The sequence below is a fragment of the Alligator mississippiensis genome, chromosome 5, assembly GCF_030867095.1.
Source record: "Alligator mississippiensis isolate rAllMis1 chromosome 5, rAllMis1, whole genome shotgun sequence".
NCBI lineage: Eukaryota > Metazoa > Chordata > Crocodylia > Alligatoridae > Alligator > Alligator mississippiensis.
The window spans coordinates 154,800,516-154,827,149 of NC_081828.1; the positions used below are offsets into that span (position 1 = coordinate 154,800,516).

Sequence of the window (26,634 nt, forward strand, 5' to 3'; positions counted from 1 at the left end):
GGGGGTCAGAGGGCTCATGGCAGAACCCCCCACATGGTTGGGGCAGTGGGGATCACCTCCCCACCTGGCAGCAGCCAGTGAGTGGGGCTTTTTTTTAAACAACCGGGAGCTAGGGTGGGTGGGCAGGGCAGCCATGGGTGGGGCTGGGACAGTGGGCAGGGATTGGGGGGTATAGGGAGGCTAGGGTAGGAGGCAGGGGATGGGGTATGGCAGTGGTCCCCCCATGGTCCCCTCCTCCAGCCTCCCCTCCCCCGCCCCCTATTTACCAGTGTGGAGTTGGGGTCCAGCTCCTTGCTGCAGCCAGCGGGGACTGCCCAAATTGTGGATGCTTTCTGAATCTTTTCTAAATCAATTCAGAGAGCTTCAAATTGATTCAGACCTTTTAATTGGACCCCAGATTTGATTTGGATTTGGAGACTCATGCACTGAATCAGGCTGAATCTCCTCTGAATTGAATCAGCACCCGAAGCTTTGCACAGTCCTACCGCCTGCTGCTTAGCCCCATACCTCAGCATCCTTGTTCCCTAGCTAGCCCTCTGCTGCTCTCTGCCACCACCTGTAGCCTGGGGCTGACTTCCCATGCCCCTGTCAGCCCAGGGCTGCTCTGCACCAGCTCAAAGTGCTGCAATCCTGGGTGCATGTGTAGATGCTGTGGCCAGGAGCAGCTGACTTTGGCACAAACTGTGCCAGAGTTTATTTTGTTGCCTTAATAGCACATATAGATTCACCAGCTATGTTTCTGATTATATTAAATATCTTCCTTAGTTCCTTTATGAGCACAGCTAAACTTCTTCCATAGTCTTCTCAAGATAGATGCTGAAAACTAAGCCCCACTTTTCTGCTCTGACTTTGTAGGCTCCCAACCCAAATCTAAGATAGCGAGGGTGCTATGGGGATACCATTGCTGCTGTGCTGCTGCTCTCCAGCTTGCCAGGGACAGAGATCTTGAAAGCAATAATGGGAGAAGTGTACGCATACCCTTTCACTCCTTTTTTCTACCTGAAACTCAAAACAACTCCAATCTCTCTCTCTCTCTGTATTGTTACCAGTGTGAGCTATACTACCTTCCTTTTGCCTTTTCTATAGTGACACGTGCTGCCCTACTTTTCCGAGTGCCTGGCTTTCCCAGCTCTTAATCTGCAAGGCATCATGATGCTGTTGGAGTTGACTTGGGTTCATATACACCAGTTTTTCAGCATGCGTTCACAAAGTTTTTTACTCTGTGTTTAAACAAACTCAAAATCTTTTACTAATCTGTGCCTTGTTTGATACAATTTACCTGCAGCATTTGTGAGCAAAAACTAAGAATGAGGGTAAAGAGTACATCTGAGTTTAGAGCCCCATAGTTGTCCAAAAATTGTGTGGTCTTGGTCCTGAGTTAATCTTATTTCTATCTTGATTTACAATAGAAGTCATTGGAAGAGTCAACCAAACTCTTCCAGAAAAATCAAGTGTTTTCAGATGAACAAATATTCTGTAATCCAGGGAGCAGTAGGAAAAACAAAATACAGATCATACCCACAGTTTCAATGAATGGAAGAGCCATTTAAATGTGGGAGCTGAATAACAAAAAAAAAAATTGAGAATGGACTTCACTGTGATGCTGAGTTCTCTCAAGGTGAGGTCAATAAGAGGATTTTATATTCTGTTTTTTTTAAAACTCGCTTTGGAAAAATTGTATCAGGATAAAACTAAGATACAAACTTTCTGGAGCTGTCATGCTTTTCCAGAGTGGCAAGGAATCGTAAGACATGTTACTAGTACTACTTTTGATTTGCCTGGCACTAATGCGTTAAAAATCAAAGAATAGTAACTATGTTACATAGTAATGAATGATTTTTTTTGCAGATGTAAATGGGCACTACTCTATTGATATTTATAGAGCTTCATCCATTTACACAACTATAGAATTTAGCCTAATATTTTTATCTCTAAATATTTAATTATCCTTTGCAAACTGCAGGAAATACTTCCTTATGGCAGTAGAGGATATAGTCAGAGTTATCTTGGACACAAAACAAACACTATTTTTATTTATATTAAAGCTTCTTGAACCTAACAGCACCTTGTACCTAACAGCTTTCATATGTGTGATGATAAAGAAAAAGATGGCTACAATTCATAAAGTGTCCTGTGATTATTTTAGTATAATATGTTTTGTATAAAATTACATGCATTGTATATCATAGATTATATTACCTGAGAGCAGGATAAAATACATACATTGACTGGTAATTTTACCCAGCAGTGTTTACTAGAACTTTTCTGGCTGTAATTCAAATGTATAGAATCTCTGACTTCCTTTTGGAGTGATCTCTAAGTAGGTTGTCTATAGCACTGTTATATATTCTAATAGTGAAACTGGGTCTGGTAGCTACAAGGAAACATCAAAGTATAAAATGACTTACAGAAGTGTATGTGAAATAAAAAGTATTCTATTAAATATATATTTTAAAAATCTAAGGATGAAGTTACATGTTACGCTTAGACTCTGCTAAAACTGTGGAATGCTGAGTGATATTAAAGTTAGAACATTCTGTAAGCCAGGTGGGCACAGCTTGCCTGCACAGCTCTAACTTGCCACTAAAAGGCTTCTGAACAGGGCACGACTGGGAGACTGGGATGTCTGGACTCTATCCTTGCTCTGGAGGATAGGGGGACTGGGAGCAGTGCATCCTGGGATGTTGGAGGACTGTAAATTGCTTGTTTATTTCTGTGGAGCAGACAGAAGTTATGCTAACACAAACGAGATAGCATAGCCCACAATTAACCCTCACTTGAAGTGGCGTAATTTTGATATGCTCAGAGAGCATTTAGGGCCTTGTTACACAGTAATTTTGGGTGACTTCTGGAGCTCTTAATACCTGGATTGTCCACACATTCACACCTGAAAGTAGTTTTAAGTGCTCATTTAGGTGGTTTAAGGTTATACCACTCCAGGGCAGGATTATTTCTGATCTGTGTTATCCAGTTTATGTTACACTAAGGTGTAGCCATTCTAGGCTGCATGTTAGTGTAAACACTCCACCCACCTCCCCTCCCCTGCTGACCTGGATCAGGCCCACTACCATCCCCAGCACCCCAGATCCTTCACTGTTGCCTTCTCCCCCTCTTACTTGTGGCTGTCTGTGTTGTCTCTGGGCTGGGGCAGCCTGAAGAAGAGCTGCAGCCCGGCAGTGGTGATGGCGATGGTGATGGCAAAGGCAGGGCCAGGGAGGTAGGTTAACCTTTCCCTGCCTGCTGTCCTGGGACAGCCAGCATGGGCAGCCACAAGTAAATGTGTGTGGGGGGGAGAGAGGGGAGAAGGAGGCACAGTGGGGAGTGCCAGGGTGGGGGACTATGGGAGGCAGGGTTGAGTCTTGGGGCAGGGGGGAAGCCCATAACAGGAGGGGAGGAGGATTCTTACCTTTCAGTCCTCCAGGCCCCTGCTGGCCTGAACATGTCACTGCTTCAAACTTGAACTAGCACTAAAACTGATCCACATTTGTATGCTTACAGCATAACATGTAGCAAGGCCCTTAGCATGAGTTAACAAGCTTTAACATGTAGATACTCACATTTTAAGTGATTCTGTATGTCACATTTAAGAGTATACAGACATCTTGCAGGTGACAAGGTACCCAACTCTTAGTCTTGCATTCATTTTTGAATGCAACAAAGCAATTCTGAAACAGAGAACATCTGGAGGTATGGAGAAGATGTGGGTGTTCAAGGGAAATAAAAAGAAAGGAAGAGAGACTTCATAGGCCTCATCCAAGGTTCATTGAAGTCAATGGAAAAACTCTTATTCACTTCAAAAAGCTTTGGATCAGGTCCTAAGTCAAAACACATTACTCCCTCTCTAGAGTTGGCTGGTCCCACTGGAAAATCCTTGGGCAAGAGAACAGTGCACCCCACCCATAAACAGAGCACACAGGGAGAACATGGTAGTAGGCAACAAATATTTTGTCTCTTTGCCAGGGGACGTGTCTTCTACCCATTCACTTTCTGAGACAATAAAATGAAGGCCATAATAAGGTAATATCTCTGAGATGATCTAAAAAAGAAAATACTAATTAGCATCAGATTGGGTCCCTGACTTTTGAGTTTGAAGCAGAAGTGATATGGTACAGAAAGTGGATATAACACAAGTCAGTGGGTATTAATGAACAACTAAGCTATGATGGAAAGACTATTTCTGAAACTACAAATCAGAACATTCAGAACAAATGAATTCATTAAGATTATCATTTTATGATACACAGCAAAGGGATTATAGTAAATAACTAAGGCCAGACTGAAACTAGATGTCAAGGGTCAATTACTTTTATCTAATCTATATGTTACCCACTTAGAATAGCTAAACAGTCACTTAATAATAAAGCAATTTAAATTTTGAACTCAACTGTACTTTTCATGGAAGGTTAAACAGATTTTAACAGTTTGGCTGGACTAGGCCCAGCCAGGCCTGGTGAACATCCAAGCTTGTGGGAGTGAGGAGGGGAAGGACATAAGCATTCCCTTATTCCTGCATTTTCTATCCAGGCAATGGGCACAGTTGGCTACTCCCTTGAATAAAAGCCTACATGAGATTAGCACTCCTAGTATCACTATAATCTCCCAAAATGAGAGCAGCTGTAATCCCAGTGCACATTAGGCCACCAGAGCTAGCCAAGAGAATGAAGGTGCAAACTTTGTATTCTTAGAAAAGTTCCAAAAGTCATCACATCACATCCATCACATCTTAATTCACAAAGTCATGGAGGCACAGAACCATGAGGAGGATTTGATGGTGAACAGGAGGAAGGACACCTCTGATATGTCCCCACTGCCAGGCTGTGCCTTAAAACATACAAAACCAATGTCAGGAGCTCTGCTTTGATAATGACCATCTGCAGCCCTTCTTTTTGGCTATGCTACGGCACTTTATTGTCTTACTAATGCTGATTCCCTTGACAGAACCTGTAAGACTACTTTTGAGGAAAAATGTAAAGTAATAACATTTTACTACAGTACTTGGCATTTGAGGTTATTACACTTTGCGAATATTAATTAAGTTTACCAAAAGTCTATCACACCTGAAGGAAATATGATTTCTATATAAGGAAATGAAGAGCTAATGGGGACACATAGGAACACCCAGGACTATAATGCAACACTTTTGATTCCTAGTCCTTGTATCATACCTATCAGACCACCTCTTCCTCCTTGAACTCTGAGAGACTGGCCTCCGGGCATCAACCTACTGTCTAAAGCATATATATTGTAAATACAGTAGACAAGACTATTTAATGTAGCAATTTATCTTTAAGGTAGGCATGTCCAGGTCTGTAGACTGAAAAGTCACCTAAAGTCTTTATTGCAAAACGTTAATGGCCTCTTGCAGTTAGGCACTACTTTAAGCAAAATAATTCTTACTATGGCCTGGCTACTAACTTGGTGCATGATTTCTGTAGGAACCTTTTCCATCTCTGGTCTGTTTCACTGATTATGTGTATTCCTACAATTCTAGTATTCATTTTAAGGATGTTTTTAGGATCTCTCTTGATTAGTTTCTTTAAATTGTTCAACTAAAGATGCTATATATAGGGCGCGTCTACACACCACTCTACAGCAATGTTGTTACTGTGCCATGCTTTAGTTCTCCCTTTTGTACTAACCACCTGTACTGCACCATACACATGATACCTGGTTATTTTTAGCCACTACTTCACCATGCTAAAAACAGGGGAGCCTGCCCCTACAGTGAAGTAGCTGCCAGTGACATGTAGATACACATGGTCACTACAGCAATGTAGCGCAATGTGTAGACACGCTCATAGAAAACTTGAATTCCCTGAGAAACCATAACGTTTTAGATAGAACTTGGTAGAGAAGTGGTAAAGGGAGAGAAAATTACTATGAAGACAAAGATAAATTGCCAATGAAAATAGTTTCTCTCTCAGTTCTCCTGTTGGATACATACTGATTTTTAACTTAATTCACATTAGTAAGTGCAGTACGTAGAAGACTGGTAGGGTTTAATTGGTAGTGTGTAACACTAGTTTAACAGAAAAAATTCAGGAAGACATGCTAAGATTCACTTGGAGTTCCGAGTTCATGTTAAAAGCTCAAACCACATCTTAAAATCACATGTGGTACAATGCTCTAGTTTGTACTAAAATCAGCACTTTTAGCTCTGACTTGCCCTTCCTCAAAACTTCTTACACTAAGAAGCTTCAGGATCCCCTGTTACCTGTAGACATATGTGAAAGGAGGAGAAGGGAACTAATTACCTTTATGACCTATCTTCCTGTGTCCTCTTGGACAGGTGAAGCTGGCTGACCCACTCACTTGATTTTAGTCTTTGGGAACTTAAGATGGTCAAGTAGATATGAAGATACTTAGAATCCACAGAAATAATGAGTACACTTCCTATTTTGGCATGAATGCCATTTTAATTGCTGAACACTAAATATGGTTCATTTAATAACATTTAGAGACAGGCCAGCAGGACAGTTATTTTCAGCAGGACCAGAAGCTACATGTAGAGTTCCAGTGGTCCCTAAGAGCAGAGGAACTAGGCAGTTCCCTTAAAGATAATTTCTTTGGACTAGGCAGAATGGAAGATCAACACATTCTACCCCGTCCACAGAATGTTGTGGGACGGCTTGAACACTGGAGAAGTCAAGCCATCCCAGAACAGCCTGAATGACAGGGTTTTGCAGGTTACTTATTCACTTTACTCAGAAGACAGTTTAAATAAAAGGCAGTGCCTTTGGAAGGCATGGGGAGGAGAAGGGTAAACCCTGGCAGAATCCTCATTGAGGTTTGCATCAATTTTAAGATACTCGTTTTAAAAATTAAACATGGAACCTTACAGATTTCAAATGGGTTCAGGTTTTGTTACAAAAGCATTGCCCAGCATCAAGTAACTGTGGCTAACGTGGATTTTCATTTTTGAATGTCTAATCTGAAACATCTTGGGCCTGATTTTTAGGGATTCAGACCATCCCTAGTTTCATGGACTGTGTGTGGACGCGTTTGAAAATCAGGTCCACGGTAGTTTCAAGATGGACATCTTAAAGTGGAAGGACACAAATGGAGCACAAAAAAACTGCTGTATATCATTTTGCATTTCAAATACACCTAACACTGAAGACTCTAGATTTCCACTACCCAGTATTGTTTAATCTTTATTTAAAGCAGTTATGTGTGATCAAGTCAATTCATAGGTGACACATAGGGGGAGTACAGAGAGGCACATTTCTCCCCTGACCCATCCCTGCCGCCAACAGCATCTGTGGATGCTCACCAGCTCTGCCCCTGCTGCTGGCGGCAGCATCTCCAGGAGCTTGCCAGCTCCGGCCCTGCCACTGCCACCACCACCGCCGGCGGTGTCTGTGGGGGCTTGCTAGCTCCGGCCCTGCTGCCACTGCCACCAGCAACGTTTGCGGGTGGCCCCCAGACTCAGGAGGCACCAGTCGCCCATGAGCCAATTGCTTTATTGCTAGGATATATCTGGGAGATAAAAATGTGGCAACTACAAAGAATATATATAGAAGGAGATTCAATATCACTGTTATATGGTTTTATACAAAAGTAACATTATCTAGCAGAAGAAATTACTTGGAATTCAAACATGCAATGTGTTTTTGTCAGGTCCCCAGTTCTCCTTCTAAACTCCTTCCATCTAACTTCTAGTCTCACATTAAAGACACATTGCTTAAGCATCTATGTGAAGTGATGGCTAGCAGTACAGCTACTTGCACCATTTAGAGAATATTGTTAAAAAGTATCATGATGTCTCTTTACTATTATATGGCCTGAATGGCTTGGGATGCATGAAATCCCCTGTGGAATGGTTGTCCCTGGACTGCCAGGTCACTTTCTTTCATACACATTTTATTTTGACAAGAGAAATAACATGAAAACATTATCTACATATATCTCTCGGCAGAAACATGGATTGTGGCCAGTCCTGTATGGTGCATAAGATGGGGAAAGACAGTATTACAAATCATCCTCTACTATACTGTTTCTTTGCACAAGAGCAAAACAGTGTGGCTGGTGAGAGGCAGGCATTGCCCTAGGACAGTGGTTTTCAACCTTTTTTCATTTGTGGACCCCTAAAAATCTCAAATGGAGGTGCAGACCCCTTTGGAAATTTCAAATGGATGTGAATTTTAAGTGTGGGGATTCACATATTTTTGATTGATCACAGGCCCTAGCCTACAGACATTCAAAAAGCCCAAGACTGAATTGATCTAAGTTAGGAGATTTTCTGTAAGTGGCATAATTTAAAGTGGTGGTGAACAGAACACACAACTGCCCTTGGTGCAGGGGATACAAATGTTAGACTGGGTTCTACCATTTTTAAACCAGTCTGTGTGTGCCAAACTTCTGTTCTGTTAAGGCTGTAGACTGCTTTTATGTGCTGAACTTCTGTTACCAGAATATACTGGTTTCTGATCACTTATACCGGTAAAAGTATAATGTCTGGACCTGGCCGTAGACATCTTTTGCGGACCCCTTAGACAGTCTGCAGACCCCGCAGGTTGAAAACCACTGACCTAGGATAATACAGAAGTAGGGAGAGGAAGGGTGAAGATAAGGATATAGCCCACCTCCAGAACTGTGTAGGCAAAGGGAAGACCATACACAAGATACTTCTAAAGGACAGAAGAGCAGCACTTTCCAGAACTTCTAAGAGAAATACTTGAGTCAGTCATGATTCCTTGTGGGAAATCCCACAGCAGTACAGTTCTTTCTATAGTCCACATGCCCTCAACAGAGGCCTGCAGAATCTGGTATGATAAGGTACAGCTGCATGACACACTATAGGAAAAGCATTCCCTTTGGCACATTATCATCTCGGGCTTTTTTTAATACTAAAGATCCAAAGTTGTCATATGGCATTAAGGGGTGGTTTGTACTTTGTAGTAGTGTGGGGATGGGATGTTAGCATAGTGGATGTTCCTGAGGTCCCTTTTGGCCTTAGTGTCTATTACATATTTGCCTGAGATACCAAGGGACCTAGTGGACTTTGGTAGGTATTCCCTTCCATGTTCTATATTCCAGTATGACCGTGCACTTAGATTGGCCCTTAAAAGGATACATGTCTGACTGCTGTTTATGCATGGCTGACTGTTGAGGTTAAAATCAAGGCATTTATGGAAATGTGGCCACCTTTATGTTTTCTGTGTGCAAATGACAACTGGAAACTTCAGAGAGTATTAAGGGTCCAGGAATGGATCAGGAACTATATTTGACTCGCAACAGGGTAATGGGGGTGCAGGATTGTAACTGAAAACATTAATTTGATATTTTTCTTAGTCTGGCACCAATTCAGAAAAGCACTTAAGCATGTGCTTAAGTCCATCTTTATTCAGCAAAACAGGTCCTCCATCTACTGCTGCATCAGTTAGCATCACTCAGGGATGCAAATTCCCTGAAAGGGAATTCACTTCCAGGAATGGTATCTTAATAGCAGAGAGCTTTGGATATAGAAAACTGACTCAGAGCTGCTGGGTACTTTGAGGACACGTACAGATGCCAGGTATCTCCCGTTCAGATAATACGTAGTAAAAGCACTGTACAAACAAGTATTTACTCAATATTAAATCCTACCTGATGCATAACAGAATAATAACAGACTCACTTTAACAAACTAATCTTATAGAGAAAACACCATGCTTTGCTATATACTGTTATTCTCAAGAAAAGTTACTTAAAGTGTATCAATAGGGCCTGACCCTATAATTAAATCTGCTTCAGGAAGATTCCTGAGCCTGCATATTGCCCCATGGATCCTCAGGGGGCTACAGAGGAGTGAAGTATAACATGCGCATGATTCTCTCTGTGGGCGCAGGACCTTGTTCTCTTTAGTAATATAAGTAAAAAAGCAGAAGACCAACCAAGAGTCAGGATGGTGTCAACAGGCTCTGGAAACAAAGCACTGAGGCTTCTTGAGATAGCTTCACAAATTGGCTCCTTTAATGATTTATTTTCCTGAGAGTATCTTTAACAGCAAGACCTTTTATTCGGTCTATTAGATAGCTGAACTGCTCTCTTCATACAGTTTCAAATTCGCCCGTTACTCTAAGCGAGCAACCCTTTTGCTTTCTCCATTCTTTTCTTTTTTTCCCTTGGCCTTTTTGTGAAAGAGACACCCAATTTCAAACCATTTAAAAAATATCAAAACCCTGGTGGAAAATAATTTACAGCTGTGATAATATCACATTTTTAAAAATACCATAATATAGTTTTACTTTTAATAATAAAAGATAAAAAAGGGGAGTCTGTGAATAATTAGAGATTGCAGTCTGAAGCCAGTTACAGTCACTGCAATTGATAATAAACTTAAACCCCCTTGAGAGCAGGTAAATGCTTTGCAACCCTGACCCCCTTGCTCTCACATTACTTAACAACCCTGCAGTTCCAGCATTACATCACCATTCAAGCGATTGGTTCCTGCATTTTAACTCTCTCCCTGTCTCCTCTGATTAGCAACAACACAGTGATGGGGTGGGAGGGGGGGGACTTCTCTCAAGTTTGCTGCTCCTTGCTTGGGTTTGCTTTGGTTTAAAACCAGCTTCTGCTCCAAGAGTCCAGGTTACATGCACCAGAAAACAATCTCTATGGAAGTGGAAAGGAGAGCAGAAAAGGGGGATCAAAGAGGGAAGGAGAAGGACGGGAAGATTGAGAGAGGGCAAAAAAAAAAGTATACAGAAATCAGAAAAGGAAAAGAAAATTAAAAACAAACCTCATGGACATCACTGAGCCTGAATTCCCTGCTGAGGTGCAGAACATGAGAGCCCTGGAATGAGCGTATGTAGAACTTGAGCCAAAGCTTAACTAGCCTGAGTGAGTCATATCCTTCCCATTTGATTCCAGTCCAAGTGATGATGTAATGCTCTGGCCCACTCTCTCTCTCTCTCTCTCTCTCTCTTTCTCTCTCTCTCTCCCCCCCTCTCCACTACCTCCCTCCTCCCCTTTCTCCTTTTTAGCTCAGTGCTGGTGAAGTCACCATTTAAATCTGGCAGAGCTGAAGCAAAAACTTCAATGTAACCAAAACAGCCCCAGGCCAAGTTCCAGAAGTACTGAGACTTGGTAGTGCAATTGCCATTGGAAACGGGTAAACAGAGAAAGAAACAGTGCCGCCTCAGAGTGGCCTGAGCAGCTGCCTGCGAGATCAGAGTAAAACCCAGGGAACGGGGCTGTCAGTGATTTACTGGTTTTGATCAGAAGATATTACATGCACACACACACACTCACACAAATGCCCATATGTTTTAGGACCTCAAGGTGGAGAAAGAACAATTGGGAAAACTCAAAGGGAGGGGTCTAAAAAGACAAGGAGATGAGGGAAGCAAGGGAAAAAATGCTTTGTGTATGTTATATTTTGGGGGGGGGTGGGAATAAATAAATCAAGCATTATAGCGTATGAGTTTGGTTCACATTAAGCAGATTTTCAGTTTTATCAAACTGGTATATAGCAATATTGCAATCAGGCAGAAAGGTCTTGCAGGACAACCATGGAGTTGTCAGGTGAACTGGTTTGTGCAGATGCCTTCTATCCATAGAACGGTGGGCTCTTCTTTAACTGCACAGCCCCTCCCTCACCAAGAGCAACCAACCAAACTCTATAGCACTCTCCAGTAACTGATCAAATCATTACAACACTGCTATTGTTCAACCTTACATTTAAAAAAGATTCTTCAGGTGAATTATTTTATAAGTTTATGTTTATATGTTTAAGAAATGTTCCTTACACTTAAGATGAGGAGTATAAGTGGGCCCAGTAATAATTGCTCAAAATAGAAGAAATATTTCAAGTGTGTCCAAGTGGTGTGTCCAAGAGCCATGGTGGTTTGAGCCACTGCTGTTGAATATTTTATATTTATAAGTCTTTTCAGTTTAATATCTATACTAAATAGGGCTGAAATATACCATGTGGCTATCTGGAAAGCTTAGTGTCAAAGAGGTTTCTTTTCCTGTTCACCATTCACAACAGATTTGTATCAGTGCACCAAATACTCAGTTCCTTTATAGGCATTAAACACCTTTACTGACTCTCCATATTGCCAGGCCCATCACACTATTTCCATACTAATAACTTCACTAGACTGGTTGGAATACATTTCAGTTTTACAAATGGCCTCCAAATCTTCCATGAGATCTGGTGAAAAACCAAAGCCACGATTATTTTTTTTTTCCTTACAATGATTTAATTTTAGGAAGGAAATATTAGCAAAAGAAATTATTTTGCTCTAGGAGCATTTTGCCTTTTATATCACTGAAAAGAAAATTGCAACAGCAATGCTTCATATGTAGAAAGCACCAAAGACTACTAAACTGCAAAATTTTCCCAGGGTGTTGTCACAGTTATCATGTCCTTAAAGATAAATACTTCCAAGGGTCAAAGCTGCTAATTTCAGCCTAGTTGGTTTCAGTCCTGAATTCAAATAATTCATCTTTAGGATATACCACTATGAAGGGGGGGCGGGAAAGCTAGGGGTTTGTCCCATTCGATTAAAAAAGCAGTTCCTCCAGCAGACTGCCCTCTTTGTGACATCTCCAATTGCTATTGATGCTGCAGCCACTCAGAGTGACACTTGTATCAAGCAAGGCAGCTTGGAATTAGAGGTGATCGGCCATAATTATTACTGGCGCCACTAAAGCCTGTGGCTTGACAGCATCAGATGTGGTGGTTATAAAGTTTGGTCCATTGTGTCAATGGCCTGTATAACTCATTTATGTCTGAATTACCAGCTATTGATTTTTTGTCTTCTGTAACATAATAAAATAGAAGTTAGATCATTCCTAAAGCTTTCTTTTAATCCAAGGCCTTGTCGCCTTTCTTACTTTAATCCTAATCCTTTTCTTCTTTTAAAAAAATGCTATTTATTATACTTTTCTGTGAAAGTGGAATAGCATCTCTTCCCTTTCTTCCTTCTCCCCCCACCCATACCTTCCCTCTACCTATTTGTGTGTGTATTTTCGGATATTTGCAGCCCTGAGATGCATGACTTAACCTCATCAGTTGCCTGTCCATTAGGCCGCTGTGATTGCTATAAACTTTTGATGGACCCAAGGCAAAACTCTTGCTCAGAGTACCCCTGATGTGAAGGTATGGTACAGACACAAATTATGAGGCTCAGGCCCATTTTTACTGGGAGGGAAGTGCCACAAAAGCAAATCTTTCCAGACAGAAGAACTATTAGGTTGAAGAAATTAGGTACTCTGTGCCTTTACATATGCATACGTTATCTGCATATATCTCTTGGCATTCTCGTAGACTTCATTCCAATAAGTAGACTCTACTGACTCCACTGGAATTACTCACAGGAGTAAGGCCTATAGCTCTGCTACCCACCAGATTAATTACTGTGGCAAGTAACTCCAAGAGAAATTCTGTTTGCCCAAACTAAGTGCAGCCCCACATTCCACTCTATGGCTATCTTTTTCAATTACAGGGGGATGGAAGTGACAGTATTGGTATGTTAAGTGATCCATTAAGTCATTATTACTTACAGAAATATTGTCTCAGAAGGAAGAAGTATTTTGAAAACAGTATCCTTTTTAAAGAAACAGAGGTTAGTTCAAACAGAGTCTCACGAATTAAAAGCTTTTTTTCCCCCAAAATGAACAAGGCAAGCCAATCTGGTCTAGACAGTACGTGATGAAACCAATGTTGTTTTAAGATGCATTTATCATTCAAAGTCTCATCTCAACAGATAAACTTTTTTAAAACAAAGCTCATGCTTCAAAAGAGTTTTAAAACATATTTGCACTTGGTAACGGGAATGCAAACGTTTCTTTCAACCCAGGTATTTTCAAGGCCTATTGATTTTTTTCCCTAGCAGGAAACACTGTTTTCCCATTTTCCTTCCTGTGACTGACCAGTTAATGATAAAGAATATCCTGTACCGAGAGGAAATTCCACTCACATACAAGAGCTGCCCCTTTATCTGTTTATTCGTCTCTCTTTTCCTTCTCCCTCCCCCGTCTCCCTGCTATCCTTATATTTCCAGTGTTCAGACATACTCAAGAATAGGGCTGTTGTGATGCAGGCTGTGGGATGTTTTAATTCTAATGGGAGACTTCTTCAAAGTAGTGCCCTAGCCAATCCAGTTATGACTCTCGCTTAGCTGTCTAGTTCAGGAATGCTTACAACACCCTCCCTGCAGCATGTTTAATCCTTAGGGAAAGGGTGGTCGGGCACAACACAGATGTTTGGTGTAACAAAAACTCAGAAATTCACTGCTCCTGCTGAAAGTTTCCAGTCTGAACAACTAGAGATATCTGAATTTTGAAAGCTCAAACCTCAGAGAACACTAGGATAATCTCAAAAGGAGCAACATTATAACAAGGAATTGCACAGCCTGCAATTGTTTAGTGTGTGAAAAAAAGCTGGGAATGTGGCTGGTTTTATAGACATATTATACATGCACACAGATACAATCTATGGGTCTGATACTGTGCATACTGAAATCAGTGGCAGTGGGCACGGACTCAGACCTTATCTAGAGTGTAAAACTGCACCTATTGTTTATTTTGTCTGCACTACTTAGCTTTTTTATGGGCTTGATTAAGGAAAGTATTCTCAAATAATTATTCTACATTGAGGAACGTCTCATTTTCATCCAGACATTATTTTTTCACTTTTAACCCAGGATTCTTAGAGTCCCTGTGGAATTAAAGAGGCCAGATAATTTCAGGGTTAAATAAGCTTTAATGACTATCACATGTACAGAGCCTTAAACCCAGTATTAAAAATTATTTTTTTTAAAGTGGCATCTCTTCCTTTTTTAATTTAAAATAACCATCCAGGTGGTTTCCTAAGGATTTCTTTGCAAATTGCTTCCAGTGAACCTTTTCGGTCACAGAGCACTGCAAACCCATGTGGTGTTATTCAGCGTTCACTTCGACTTGGGTGTCCTATGTTTTTATAGTGGACAGAGTCTTAGGGATTTGTCTACTCAAATGCCTATGCTTAAGGGTTCGATTCTGTGAGGTGCAAGACACTCTGGCCCGGTTCCAATAAGGATCTAAGCATATACATAACTTAAACCATGAGTGGATGGATTGACTTCAGTTCTTTTACTCACATGCTTATCCAGTTAAGCACTGTGGTTGATACTGGATGTGTCTACACATGCATTTAATCCGGGATCAGTTTACTCATGGGTAAACACTCCTGGGCAGGTGTCTACGCAAGCAGGGAAGTGGGAGCAGATTTGCTGCTAATGGCAACAAGCTGTTCCTGCTTCCTGGGGGCGTACAATGGGCCCCTGCCACCATCAGGGGGAGCTCTAGAATCCCCCTGAGTGGTAGCCCAAGAGCCAGCAGAGAGTACTGAGCCAAGAGACAGCTGTCTCCAGGCTGGAGCTAGGACATTACACCCTGCCCCCTTGCTGCTAGCTGCCCCACCAGCAGATAAGGGCAGGGGCTGGGACCTACCCCACCTTTGCAGTTCTTTCCTAGCCCAAAGCCTTGATCACCCAATCGGAGCATGGGGCTGGGACCTACCCCTCACCAGAACAGTTCCTAGCCCCCCATCTGCAATTACGGGGTGGAGGATGGGGAGCTATTCCCTGCTCAGCTCCATGAGCATGAAGCTGGGTGAAGAACAAATTGGGCAGCTGGGTTGGGAAAACGCTGGGAGCCCATTTCCCACTCAGCTTTGCAAGTGCAGACCTGAGTGGAGAATAAGCTCCCCCACCTTTTCGCCACCCAGCTCCACACACACAGAGCTGGGCAAGGAACAGGTTTTCCAGCCCCTTCCAGAAAGGAGCTCCCAGCATCAGCTCCACATTGTGAGGCTGATGTTAGGAGATCTTTATCTCCCAGCATCAGCTCCATGGTCACAGGCTGGCACTGGGAGGACCTCACCCCCCAGCCCAAGCTCCATGGTTTTAGGGCTGGCACTGGTGCCGGGACTGGGGGGGGCGGAGCTTGGAGCTCCCTGCTGCTGGGTCAGAAGATAGTCCCTGCCCAGGTTCCAGCAGCTCCTGGGGGCAGGGAGCAATCTCCTGCCCCCTGATGGATGGCTGACCAAGAGCAAGTTTGCTCCCAGTCAGGTGTCTATATGAGTGCTACTGTGCTGTTACTAATTGAAAGTAAATTTGCTACTTGCATTTGCAGGTAGCAAATTTACTTGCAATTAGTGAGGTTTACTCTGTAGTATGCACATGTTTACTGCTCAGTAAACTATGCTACTTTGCAGTTAAACATCTTGTTTAGATGAGCCCACTGAGTTGGCAAAAGAGCCTATGTGTTTTAGCACTATCAAGACCCAGTAACATAAGCAAAGGCGGGAGAATGATGCATCAGGCCCAGGAACTGATTTAGAGGGGGTGATAGAATGGTGGCCTTTAGGTGGGCTGTGTTTGGGGAGCCAGTGCCACAGCAGCTGCAGCCTGGGTGTGGAGAGAACATAGCATGGCAGCAGCCACTGGTGTCAGGTAAGACTCTCCATTGCTTGGCACCTGCCCACAGCTCTCCAGAGTCTCTGGCCAGGGTCCAAAATACAGAATAAAACAAACAAACACACAAACAAAAATGCTAATTAGACTTCTGTTGAGACTCTTTGATTTTCATTGAAACTTAGGCTCCTAAGTTACCTAGAGGATTCTACCCTCTTTTACTAAATAATGGTTAGAAGGTTCAGTTCTTTGAAATATTGATTTCTAAGAAAAGTAAGAACATACATCCCTGTGAATTTTCTGAATTGTGAAATAAAAGGGCTAGAAATATCCTTTGCAGGAACTGCCCAAAACCTTTCAATAGATAAGCATTGCAGGAAATTGGTTTGGACAAAATCTAAGCAAAACACTTGAAACACTAATTTCTTGACCTGGGCCGTAAGAAGGCGAAGGTGGACGAGTTCCCACTGTGTGGACACATGGTGTCTGATGAGTATGAGCAGCTCTCCTCTGAAGCACTGGAGGCAGCACGGATCTGTGCCAACAAGTACATGGTGAAGAGCTGTGGCAAGGATGGGTTCCACATCCGTGTACGGCTGCACCCCTTCCATGTCATCCGCATCAACAAGATGCTGTCCTGTGCTGGTGCTGACCAGCTGCAGACAGGCATGCGGGGGGCATTCGGGAAGCCGCAGGGCACAGTGGCGCGGGTGCACATTGGCCAGGTGATCATGTCCATTCGCACCAAGGTGCAAAACAAGGAGCACGTCGTGGAGGCACTGCGGCGTGCCAAGTTCAAGTTCCCTGGACGCCAGAAGATCCACATCTCAAAGAAGTGGGGCTTCACCAAGTTCAATGCTGACCAGTTTGAGGACATGGTGGCCCAGAAGCGCCTGGTGCCTGATGGCTGTGGAGTCAAGTACATCCCAGGGCGTGGGCCCCTGGACAAGTGGCGAGCGTTGCATGCTGCCTGAAATTTGTCATGTCATATATCCCCCCCACCACTGGGGATCCCCATAATAAATGCTTTGGCCTCTTTCTTTCTTTCTTTCTTTCTTTCATGGCTGTGTGGTAGTGTTTCTGCCTACCATGTGGGAAATCTGAGTTCAAGTCCTAGCTTTGGTGACTTGGGGTGAGTGAGCTCTTTCTTTCTTTCTTTCTTTCTTTCTTTCTTTCTTTCTTTCTTTCTTTCTTTCTTTCTTTCTTTCTTTCTTTCTTTCTTTCTTTCTTTCTTTCTCGCACTCTCTCTCTCTCACCCACACATACCCATATACACTTATACACACACACAATTTTAGGTCACAAGTACCACAAATTATTGAAGGAAAATAGTTCTTGAAAAAGATGAAGGGTTAGAGACTTATGTCCCTTAATAGCTTATGTGTACAACAGACATGAATGGCCATACAACTTCCCACAACTTTTCATCAATGAATCCAAATCTGGACCTAAAAGAATAACCTCTAGGGATGTAGGATAGTTAAGCCTCCTTCCCTATTTCATCCTTGACCTTTCAAGTGAGATTGTTAAGCCACTTAAATGCCAGTTGTGATACTAGCTTTGTGATGTGGATATTTAACCATTAGGAAATGAAATGAAACATCATCTACTTGTTCTTTACAGGCCAAATAGCCTTGGGCCAGCTATGAGCTGGTGACCTGGAAGTGAAATGCTCTGTATCCAATTACCTATCACTGAGTCATCCAGAGTGAATAGCCAGATATTTTATTATAGCTGTAAACCACTAAGGCCTACAACAAATAATGTGGCAGTTTATGTAGAATAATAAATAATGCTTTACCATTATTTTAGGACTTTTCACCCTGAAGGATCCCAAAGCACTTCAAAAGCTATGGATACAAAACAGAGAACTGAAATGACCACTGACATGGGAAGTGACACAGGAAGAGTCTGACCAATGACAAAAATCAACACCCACAATTATTTAAAAAAACGCATGCAATCTTTAAGATTTGAAAAGAACAACCCTAATTGTTTCCTCACTTGCACCAATGTAATTCCATTTGTTTCAATGTAGTTACCTTCAGTCATTTACATCAGTGTACCCAGACTAAATTGAATGAGAGCCATAATCATTTTTATTCTCACTCAAGAAAACTCTTTCACCATTTTTACCCCTTGATAGTTCTATCTTAATTTCAGACTAGAATAAGATAGAAATATTTGATCTCTCTAATTTTATACATACTAAGCATCTCAATCTTGTCCTAGTGTGAAACTGCAGGAGTTCATTTAAAGATCAGGATTCATAGATTCATAGATGTTAGGGTCGGAAGGGACCTCAATAGATCATCAAGTCCGACCCCCGATAAGATAAGATTGAGATAAGGATAAGATTGATACAAAAATCTCAATCTTCTTTCTGTTAAGAAGAGTAAAATAGGATCTATTTCCACAGCCTCTGAGCTTCTGACAAAAGCAGAAGTGACCTCAAATTAAGAGTGCAAAAGTAGATTACCCCCTGCTATAAGGCAAGCTGTGTTGGGGAGTAGGACAACAGTGACTGGTAATACCAATGCAAAGCTCTGAGGTTCCATTTCTGTTGGGAAAAACTTTCATACTGTAGATTCAAGGCAACATGTAGTGAAAATACATGTTTGCTTGCATCTGAATATGTCCTTCTTTGTTAGTAAATCAACTGGTGTTTCATTACTTCTGCATGAAAATCAATGACTATCCTCATATCCTGGATTCCAGTCTGGGCAAGTTGACCCTGGTTTCTATTCCAAGCATAGCCAGCCAAGTAAAGTAGTTTTCAAGTATATCTGATAAAGAAAAGAGATCAAAGAATTGTATTTTTTTTAAAACTATGCTTCAAAATTATTAATATGGTATCTATATAAAAATTCTATAGGAATGTTTTCTTATAAGAGAACTGTAATGAAGCCATAATCCCTAACTTTTAAGGAATTCTACTGAAGTCAGTGCTTTCCATTGTAATGGGGGATTAAGGCCCAAGTTGGTTTTTAAAATTTAAATTATGTGGTAGATAAAACAAAAAGCTGTTAAATGGTTCAACACACTTTATTTTAATTGGAAAAGGTACCATTTTCCTTACTGTTTTTCAAAATGGGGCTTAAAAAGGAAACCTGGTCACTATGTACAGTTCTTTGTGGTACATTTTGCTGGTATTTCCAAATTAAAATTATCCAATCATATGGGAATTATACTAGTGACCTTTTTTTTAAACTGGGGAGAGTTCCACTGGCACTAATTGATATATTTGGGATTTATGTACTTCATTTAGACTTCCACCATTTTTACCCTGAGAATGAATAACGTGTAAAAATATTTTTAAAAACACAAATCTCCCAGGGCTCTAAAATGAAATGATATGAGCTTTGATAAGAAAATGAAAGTGAAAACAGCTAGCCATGTTTTAGTTTCCAATCCCACTTCCACATTTTACTGTACAGTGGGTGTATTTATTTATATCAGATCTCATGAATGAAAAGGGAAGCCATTCCATTCCTGTGCCAGTTACTTTTAAATAGTTGGTAAAAAACCTATCACTAGAGCATACGTACAGATGCAAACTTACAGGATATGAGCACATAAAATCAACATAGGAACAAACCATGCCCTGTAGTTGTTCTCTTTGTCTGGTGATGACCCACAGCATGAATACTTCCATGTCACTCCCATATTTCCTAACACTCAGTGAGTGTACTGATCATTTGGTTCAATAAATGCAGGAATACAGTGAACGAGAAGAACTAACAACAATGAAATTTACTGTGGAGCAGTAGTCTCCTGGTCTCTCTAACTACTACTACCTAACAGAGGGACAATCTTCCAATTCCCAGTTCTCTCAGCCTCCTGTTAGGGAGCATCTGTAAGTTATAACTTCTATCGCTACAGTGAGATCCCCTATTCCCAGTACTAGGTGAGGTCAAATGGCATTACTCATGTCCCTTTCTGTATGCATTGCATATGAAAAGTGCTCCAGAATAGGCTTCCTTTGTGCTTTACAGACAAGGTAAACATGTTTACATTTCCTTTAAAAAATGCACCACAGTGAGTTCGCCTCAAAAAAAAATATCTCAAATTGAGATAGTATCAATGAAACCAAAATGTATTCTAAAAAAATAAAAATTACATTAAAACAAGAGAGATAAATCACTTAACACATGTAGTCTGAAACTCTTCAGGAGTTCATCTCAAGCCCAAGGTTCCCTTTGACATTAATGGCTTTGGATTGGGCACAGCTCCACTGTTGTTACAGAAACTAAAGCATCTCACATTTTTCAGCTTCCCCTCTTCTTCTCAGTTTGTCCTGTGCATGCTTGACTTTTCTGCAAGACAGCATCTCAGAAACTAAAGCTATGTACAGATGTTCATTTCTACTGGAAGAAACTTCTTTTGATAGAAAAATAGCTTGGTGAGCCAAGGGGCACTAGGGGACTCTCCTGTCCCACCCTTAGGGAAGTCCATTAATTGACAGTTTGCCCTTTCCCCTACCTGGGAAAAGGGCAGGTTGTCAAGTGGCATTTAGCAGCCACTGAAAAGCAGCAGGTGCTACATACAGCCCTAGGAGGGTTTCAACCCTGGAAGAATGCCTTCTCCCATACCATCAATCAGCTGGTTGGCAGGAGGCGGGCATCCTCCCATGGTGGGAACCCTTCTGGTTCACCCCTGGAGCAGAATAGCCTCATTCCTTGCACTCCTCTAGCTTGACATGAAAGGGTATGAGGAAGAAGGAGGAGAGGATGGGGAGAAGCAGTCAGCCACCACTCTAGGGGCCGTACCACAAGAGAATGAGCCTTCCTCTCCCCATAATGCTTCAAGCTGACCCCGGGTAGTGTGGGGGTGAGGCAGAAACATTTCACTGTGGCAGCAAGGCTCCTGCCATGGCACAGAAGCCTGATTTACCTGGTACTACTCCAGATCAGCTGAGCAGCAAGGGGAAGCCATGGGGGTTTGGAGAAAGTGGCTCCTGGCTCTTGGCCCTTCTGGCTTTTACACGGTCTCCCCTGTCACTCAGCTAAGCAGTAGCGGTATACAAGGGGAAGCTAGAGCAGTAGCAGCCAGCTGCACCAGCTTCTCAGTTGTTACTCTTACCACTCAGCAGAGCATCAGGGAGAGGCAAGGGGAAGGCAGAGGGGCTGAGCACTGGGTTTACAAGCCCAGTTTGCCTCCCCTACCACTCAGATGAACGGGGAGAGGAACAAGGGGAAGCAGGCAGGCATCAGTGTTTCCTGTGCCTAGCTTCTGGGGAGTCTTTACATATGCTCTGGAGGTAGAGGGGGTGCTTTAATTAGAGCGGCTCTAAGAGCCGCTTTAATTAAAATGTTTGCAGCATCTTGTGTATTCAGCATCCCATGCTACAAAATAGTGGTGGGGTGCTTTAACTAAAGTTTATTCAATTACCTTTAGTTAAAACACCCCTACCCCCATTTTGAAGCATGGGGATACTGAATACATGAGATGTGGAGGCTGCTGGAGCATGCTAATTAGCACACTTCACCAGACTCGATTAATTGAGTCTGCTCCAATGCGTTGTAATGGCAGCATGTCAGAGCAGCATTCCCACATGTCTACAGGCACCCTGGTGCCTGGGAGCTGAGTAGCAGCAATGTCACAATGTCATGGCAATGCCCCTGTCTGCTTCTCATACTGGGAACTCCAGTGTGAGTAGCAAACAGGGAGCTGGAGCTGCTTCTTCCCTCCCCTCCCATCATGAACAACACATGCCTCCTGAGGCCGGGGGGGGGGGGGGGACACATGGTGACCACCTGCCGGAGGCAGCAGTGGTGTCGGTGGCGGGGGTGCAGCAGCAGCAAGTGGGGACCACCTGCAGGTGGCCGTAGTGGTGTTGGCAGCAAGGGCGGGCTGAGCAGGGACCACCCGCAGACAGCCTCAGTGGTGTTGGCGGGGGGGGGGGTGAGTGAGGACCACTCACAGCCACTGTTCGCACTGTCAGCGGTGGTGAGCAGCGACTGCCCACAACCACCAGCAATCACGTCGGCAGCAGGGTGGTGGGGGGAGCTTTGCCAGCGGCCAATCTCAGGGTGGGCATGTGCCACCCCGTACTCCCCTACACTTCATTTATGCCTTCCATCTACAGGAACACAGAGCAGCTGCCCCCCTGTGCCTTTTCCAGACCAGGATGATCCCAGTCTCTGACAAGTATAGGAGCGGGGCTCCACTCCTCCTGGGCCCTGGGAGGAGTTAAGATGAGGGAAAGCATGCAGACATTCAGTCTTCTGAGAAAAACTCCCAGAAGCAATTTAACCATGGTTGTTCCCAGATTATTTTAATCCCAGAGCAACCATGCTTGCTCTGGGAGAAGAAGCTTGAATTTGAGTTGGCAAGGCAATCAATTAACTGGTCAAGTACTTTCAATTGACAGGTCAACTGACCGCATATTTTTGACAGGTAAAATATTACAGCAGTTTTACAAAAAAAATACTTTTTTGTCGTTTTCTTGACAGAAATACTATAAATTTTATTATTTTTGACACATTTCTTAATGGACAAAATGTGCTTTTTCTATGTATTATTTGGACCTACTGGCAATTTTTTTTTTTTTAACAGTTTTTGACCAATATTCAACCAAACTTGATTTAACTGGTCAAATACCCAACCCTATCTTGAATATTTTCATGCTTTTGTTTTCTACCTGGAGAATGGTGATTCTTCTGATCATAACTGAATGTCTCTGTGTGGTGTAAGCCTCATATCATCTGCCTTCCACTTGTCCATTAATTATGCCTTTTATTCTACACTTACCTGCCCATACAACCTTAGCATTTGCCTCACAAAGGTATTTCTATAGATGTCCCCCCAAACAGAGTTTGGACTACAGCCTTCTCCAAATGTTATTTGTGACTTCAAATAAAGTTTGTTCTGGTTTTTTTGTGGGTCACCATGAAATGCTCCTTGCTTACACTGGGTATTCCAGCAGCAGTGCAACAGTAATCATGTATACGCTCAAGTACTGACACCATAGGGTAAATTGTACTGAAGCAAATCTCTCCTTACAGGTGGAAAGCTATCTCTACACCAGCTGTTTGTACCAGGCCAGCTGTATCAGTGACTGAAAATGCTTTGCAGAAATGTCTTTAGAAAATCTCTTGGAAGACCCCAGCTTTATTTCCAAATAGGCACATCTGGAACCAGTTTAAGGAGAAGTGTGATTTTGCACTGATTTAGCTAAATCTGGGGGACTTGGGGGTGTTTTTAGGAGAGAGGTAGAAAGGAAAGAAGAAAGGGAAGATAAATCTTTAAAAACAGGGACAAACTAATCCATCATAAACCAGATTTAAAATTGATGCAAGAGAGCTGCGGCAGTATAATCAAAGCTATAATGATATCATCAAGCTGATTTAATTTCTATGCAGAATCCCGTTAGAATCATGGAATCACAGATTAGTAGGGCTGGAAGTGAAATCAGGAGGTCATTTAGTCCAACACCCTGGATCAAGGCTGGATCATCCCTCCCTAAACCATCTCAAGTGTTTGTCTAACCTGCTCTTAAAATTTCCAAGGATGTAGATTCCACAACCTCCTCCAGATAGCCTATTCCAATGTTCAACCACCCCCACAGTGAAAAAGTTCTTCCTTACAGCCAATCATTCCCCAGTCTGAATTTGTAAATGTAATTGTTTCATCCTAAATTCAAGGTTTGCACATGTCCTTTTTGAGTACTAGTCAACTGACTGTTGGACCATTTCCCTGGTTTATTGGTACTACCTATCCACTTAGTCCACAAGCAAATCTGAGAAAGTAGATTTGACCTGATAGCAGGAGCGGAAGGTAGAAGGCAGTTACATACTGCCCTCCACCCATGCTGGAAACAAATTCCAAAATTAAGGACCCTTCACTGAAAAGTCCTGGTGGCAGCCTCCCTCATTTAATACTAGGTTATGGATGTGAACTCCCCCACTAAATTTAAAGATATTTGTATCCAGCTTTTTGGAACTCTTAGTAGATCTTTTTTCTTTTAACTCTGTTCCTCATACTGAACTAAATTAATATTCCTCATCAGTCTTTTGGTTAGACCAGCCCATGCCTGATGATGGGATACAAGTCCCTTATTTTAAATGGCAAGAGGTATCAGATTATTATTATTTAATATTTTTCTTTCCTATTTTGCTACCCATGCTTCCAATTTTTAGGAGTAATTTCCTGGGAATGGAAATTCTGATTCAAAAGAATAACACCCAGACAAGGGGTTGACAAGGGTATGTAGACCTTATTTTACCTATTCTTAACATACAGAAGAACCAAAATGTTTTTATATCTACTTCAAAAAATGAATGCCTGGCAACATGCATCTTTAATATTTGTTAAAAATTGATTCTGGTAAGAAAAATTCAGCCAGACACTTAAGCATGTGCTAAACTCTTTCACTTAAGATCAAATACATGCTTAAGTAACTTGTTGAATGTGAGCCTAACTTTCATTTTCCTAATATCTCTGGGTAGCTTCCCAATCCAAGCTGCAGTTTTAGTCTAGTATACAGTTGCCAAAAGCTTGTACAGATAGAACAATTACTAACATGAATGACAATGAAGGAAAAAATTCCTAGTACTTTAAAGACCTTTATTTAAGCAATGATGTATTGAAAAACTAGAACTTTCCTTAACAAAGTCACTTAAACAAGCATTTAAACCGATTTTAAAAATAAAATGAGAAATATTCTAATCACCAATTTAAATAAAAAATTAAGCTTCCAGATGTCTACTGATAACAGCAATTTATCACCCATTAGAAGAATTAAGCATCTGTATCCCATAGAACGTAGAAACCCTCAGCAGCACTGGCATACCATTCTACTCTAATTACATTCATTACTAAGGAGGGATCATTATGCAGAACTTTGTGTGTCACTAAAAGGGATTTCAGGAATGCCACAGTAAAAATGGATGGTTTGTTTACTTGATTGATGGCATGATCGGTGATGTCAATTCTGTCTGCTGTTACTTTCACAGGAAATTATTTCAGGGGCTCCACTCTTGGGTGTTACTTTAACATCCAGCATCCACCTCACTATAAATCCATGTGAGTTATTTATGTGGTGGCCTATATGCATCGGCCTCTACACCATGTAGAGGAAAGAGCTACGAGTTCCACAAAATTCTTCATTCCCTGCAACATTTAGGTTGCAAAATACAAAAATTTCAACTGTTATGAACTTTTGTCTGTTTCTAAATCCTGGGCTGAGACAAGCAATTAATGTCAGGCTCAGCAAGAGTAAAATGAAAGTGATCAAACATATATTTTTTAAATTTATACGCACATGTTTTACTAGCTTTAAATGTTAAACCAGCCAATTACATCATACTACACAGTAAAAATGACTCCAGTGTAACCAAGGAAACTGTTTTTGCTAAATAACAACAGAGTCCTTTCATTTAATCTAAATTCACACAAGACAGAAATTTAACTTAATCTCACTTCACAGAAAACTCCTGCTGTAATCCCATGGTGGCTGTTGGGATTGGCTAGGATGTTCTTCTTGTCAGATCCTGGGCAAAGCACTCTGGGGACTACAACAAGGCTTTCCCATATGAGGGCCCCTTGCCTTTGGAATTTGCTATCCTTGGTGGCCAGCCAGAAGCCCCAAATTTGGCAAGCTTCAGAGCACAATTTGAGGCCCATTTATTCTGTTTAATATCGATTCATTATCTTTTACCTTTTCTTTTTGGGATTTGTTTTCATTTTATTCAGTTCACTTTAATTTTGTTTTAGTTGCCATTTTAGGTTGTCATTATTTTTTGTGCCATGCAACTAGGGAGAATTTACATTTCTGTACATTTGCACACTCATTTGTATACACCTATACACATACACAGACACTTAAATTAAATACCATGTCTATATGCCTACATGATTTTCATTCAATCACCTGTTATTAATTCTTCATATACTTATGAAAACATTCACATTTTAGGCTGACATTTTGTAGACTTGGTCTCTCAAAATTAGCAAACATTTAAAAAAAAAAATTCCTAATACATTTTACCCTCTTTTGAGAAGGGCAGTGAAAAAAATATACTTTTCATAGTTGTGAGCAATATTTTTTATTTTATTTTAAAGTGCTGCACACAGTCAAAAACCGTGGGAATGAAAAAAGTTAAAACCCTTGTCATGAAAAGAGTACACGATAAAAAAAACAAACCATGCTTTCATTTTGTTTGGATGGAACTTTGAACCTTTCAAAATTCTGTTCCCTCTATGCACAGTATGTATTCCAAAGTTATAAAACCAAAGCAAAGGA

The 26,634-nt window shown here is 41.7% G+C and overlaps 2 protein-coding genes across 5 annotated transcripts in view; one reads left to right on the top strand and one right to left on the bottom strand.

Annotated features, from left to right (window-relative positions):
* CREB5 (cAMP responsive element binding protein 5) overlaps window positions 1–26,634 on the bottom strand; it is a 379,878-nt gene that overhangs the window by 131,184 nt on the left and 222,060 nt on the right. Inside the window, exon 1 of one of the 4 annotated variants that reach the window (XM_019498046.2) lies at window positions 10,724–10,805. The exons of the other annotated variants lie outside the window; for them this stretch is intronic. Coding sequence (XP_019353591.1) covers window positions 10,724–10,770 — 47 coding nt within the window. The 5' untranslated portion in view covers window positions 10,771–10,805. Of the gene's footprint in view, window positions 1–10,723; window positions 10,806–26,634 lie in introns of those variants that run through there. 4 annotated transcript variants of the gene reach the window in all.
* Window positions 16,814–17,426, top strand: LOC132250681 (large ribosomal subunit protein uL16-like; the record flags this gene model as incomplete). Its single annotated transcript, XM_059727637.1, has 1 exon — window positions 16,814–17,426. A coding segment is annotated over one exon (549 nt), but the record flags the coding sequence as incomplete, so codon positions are not given.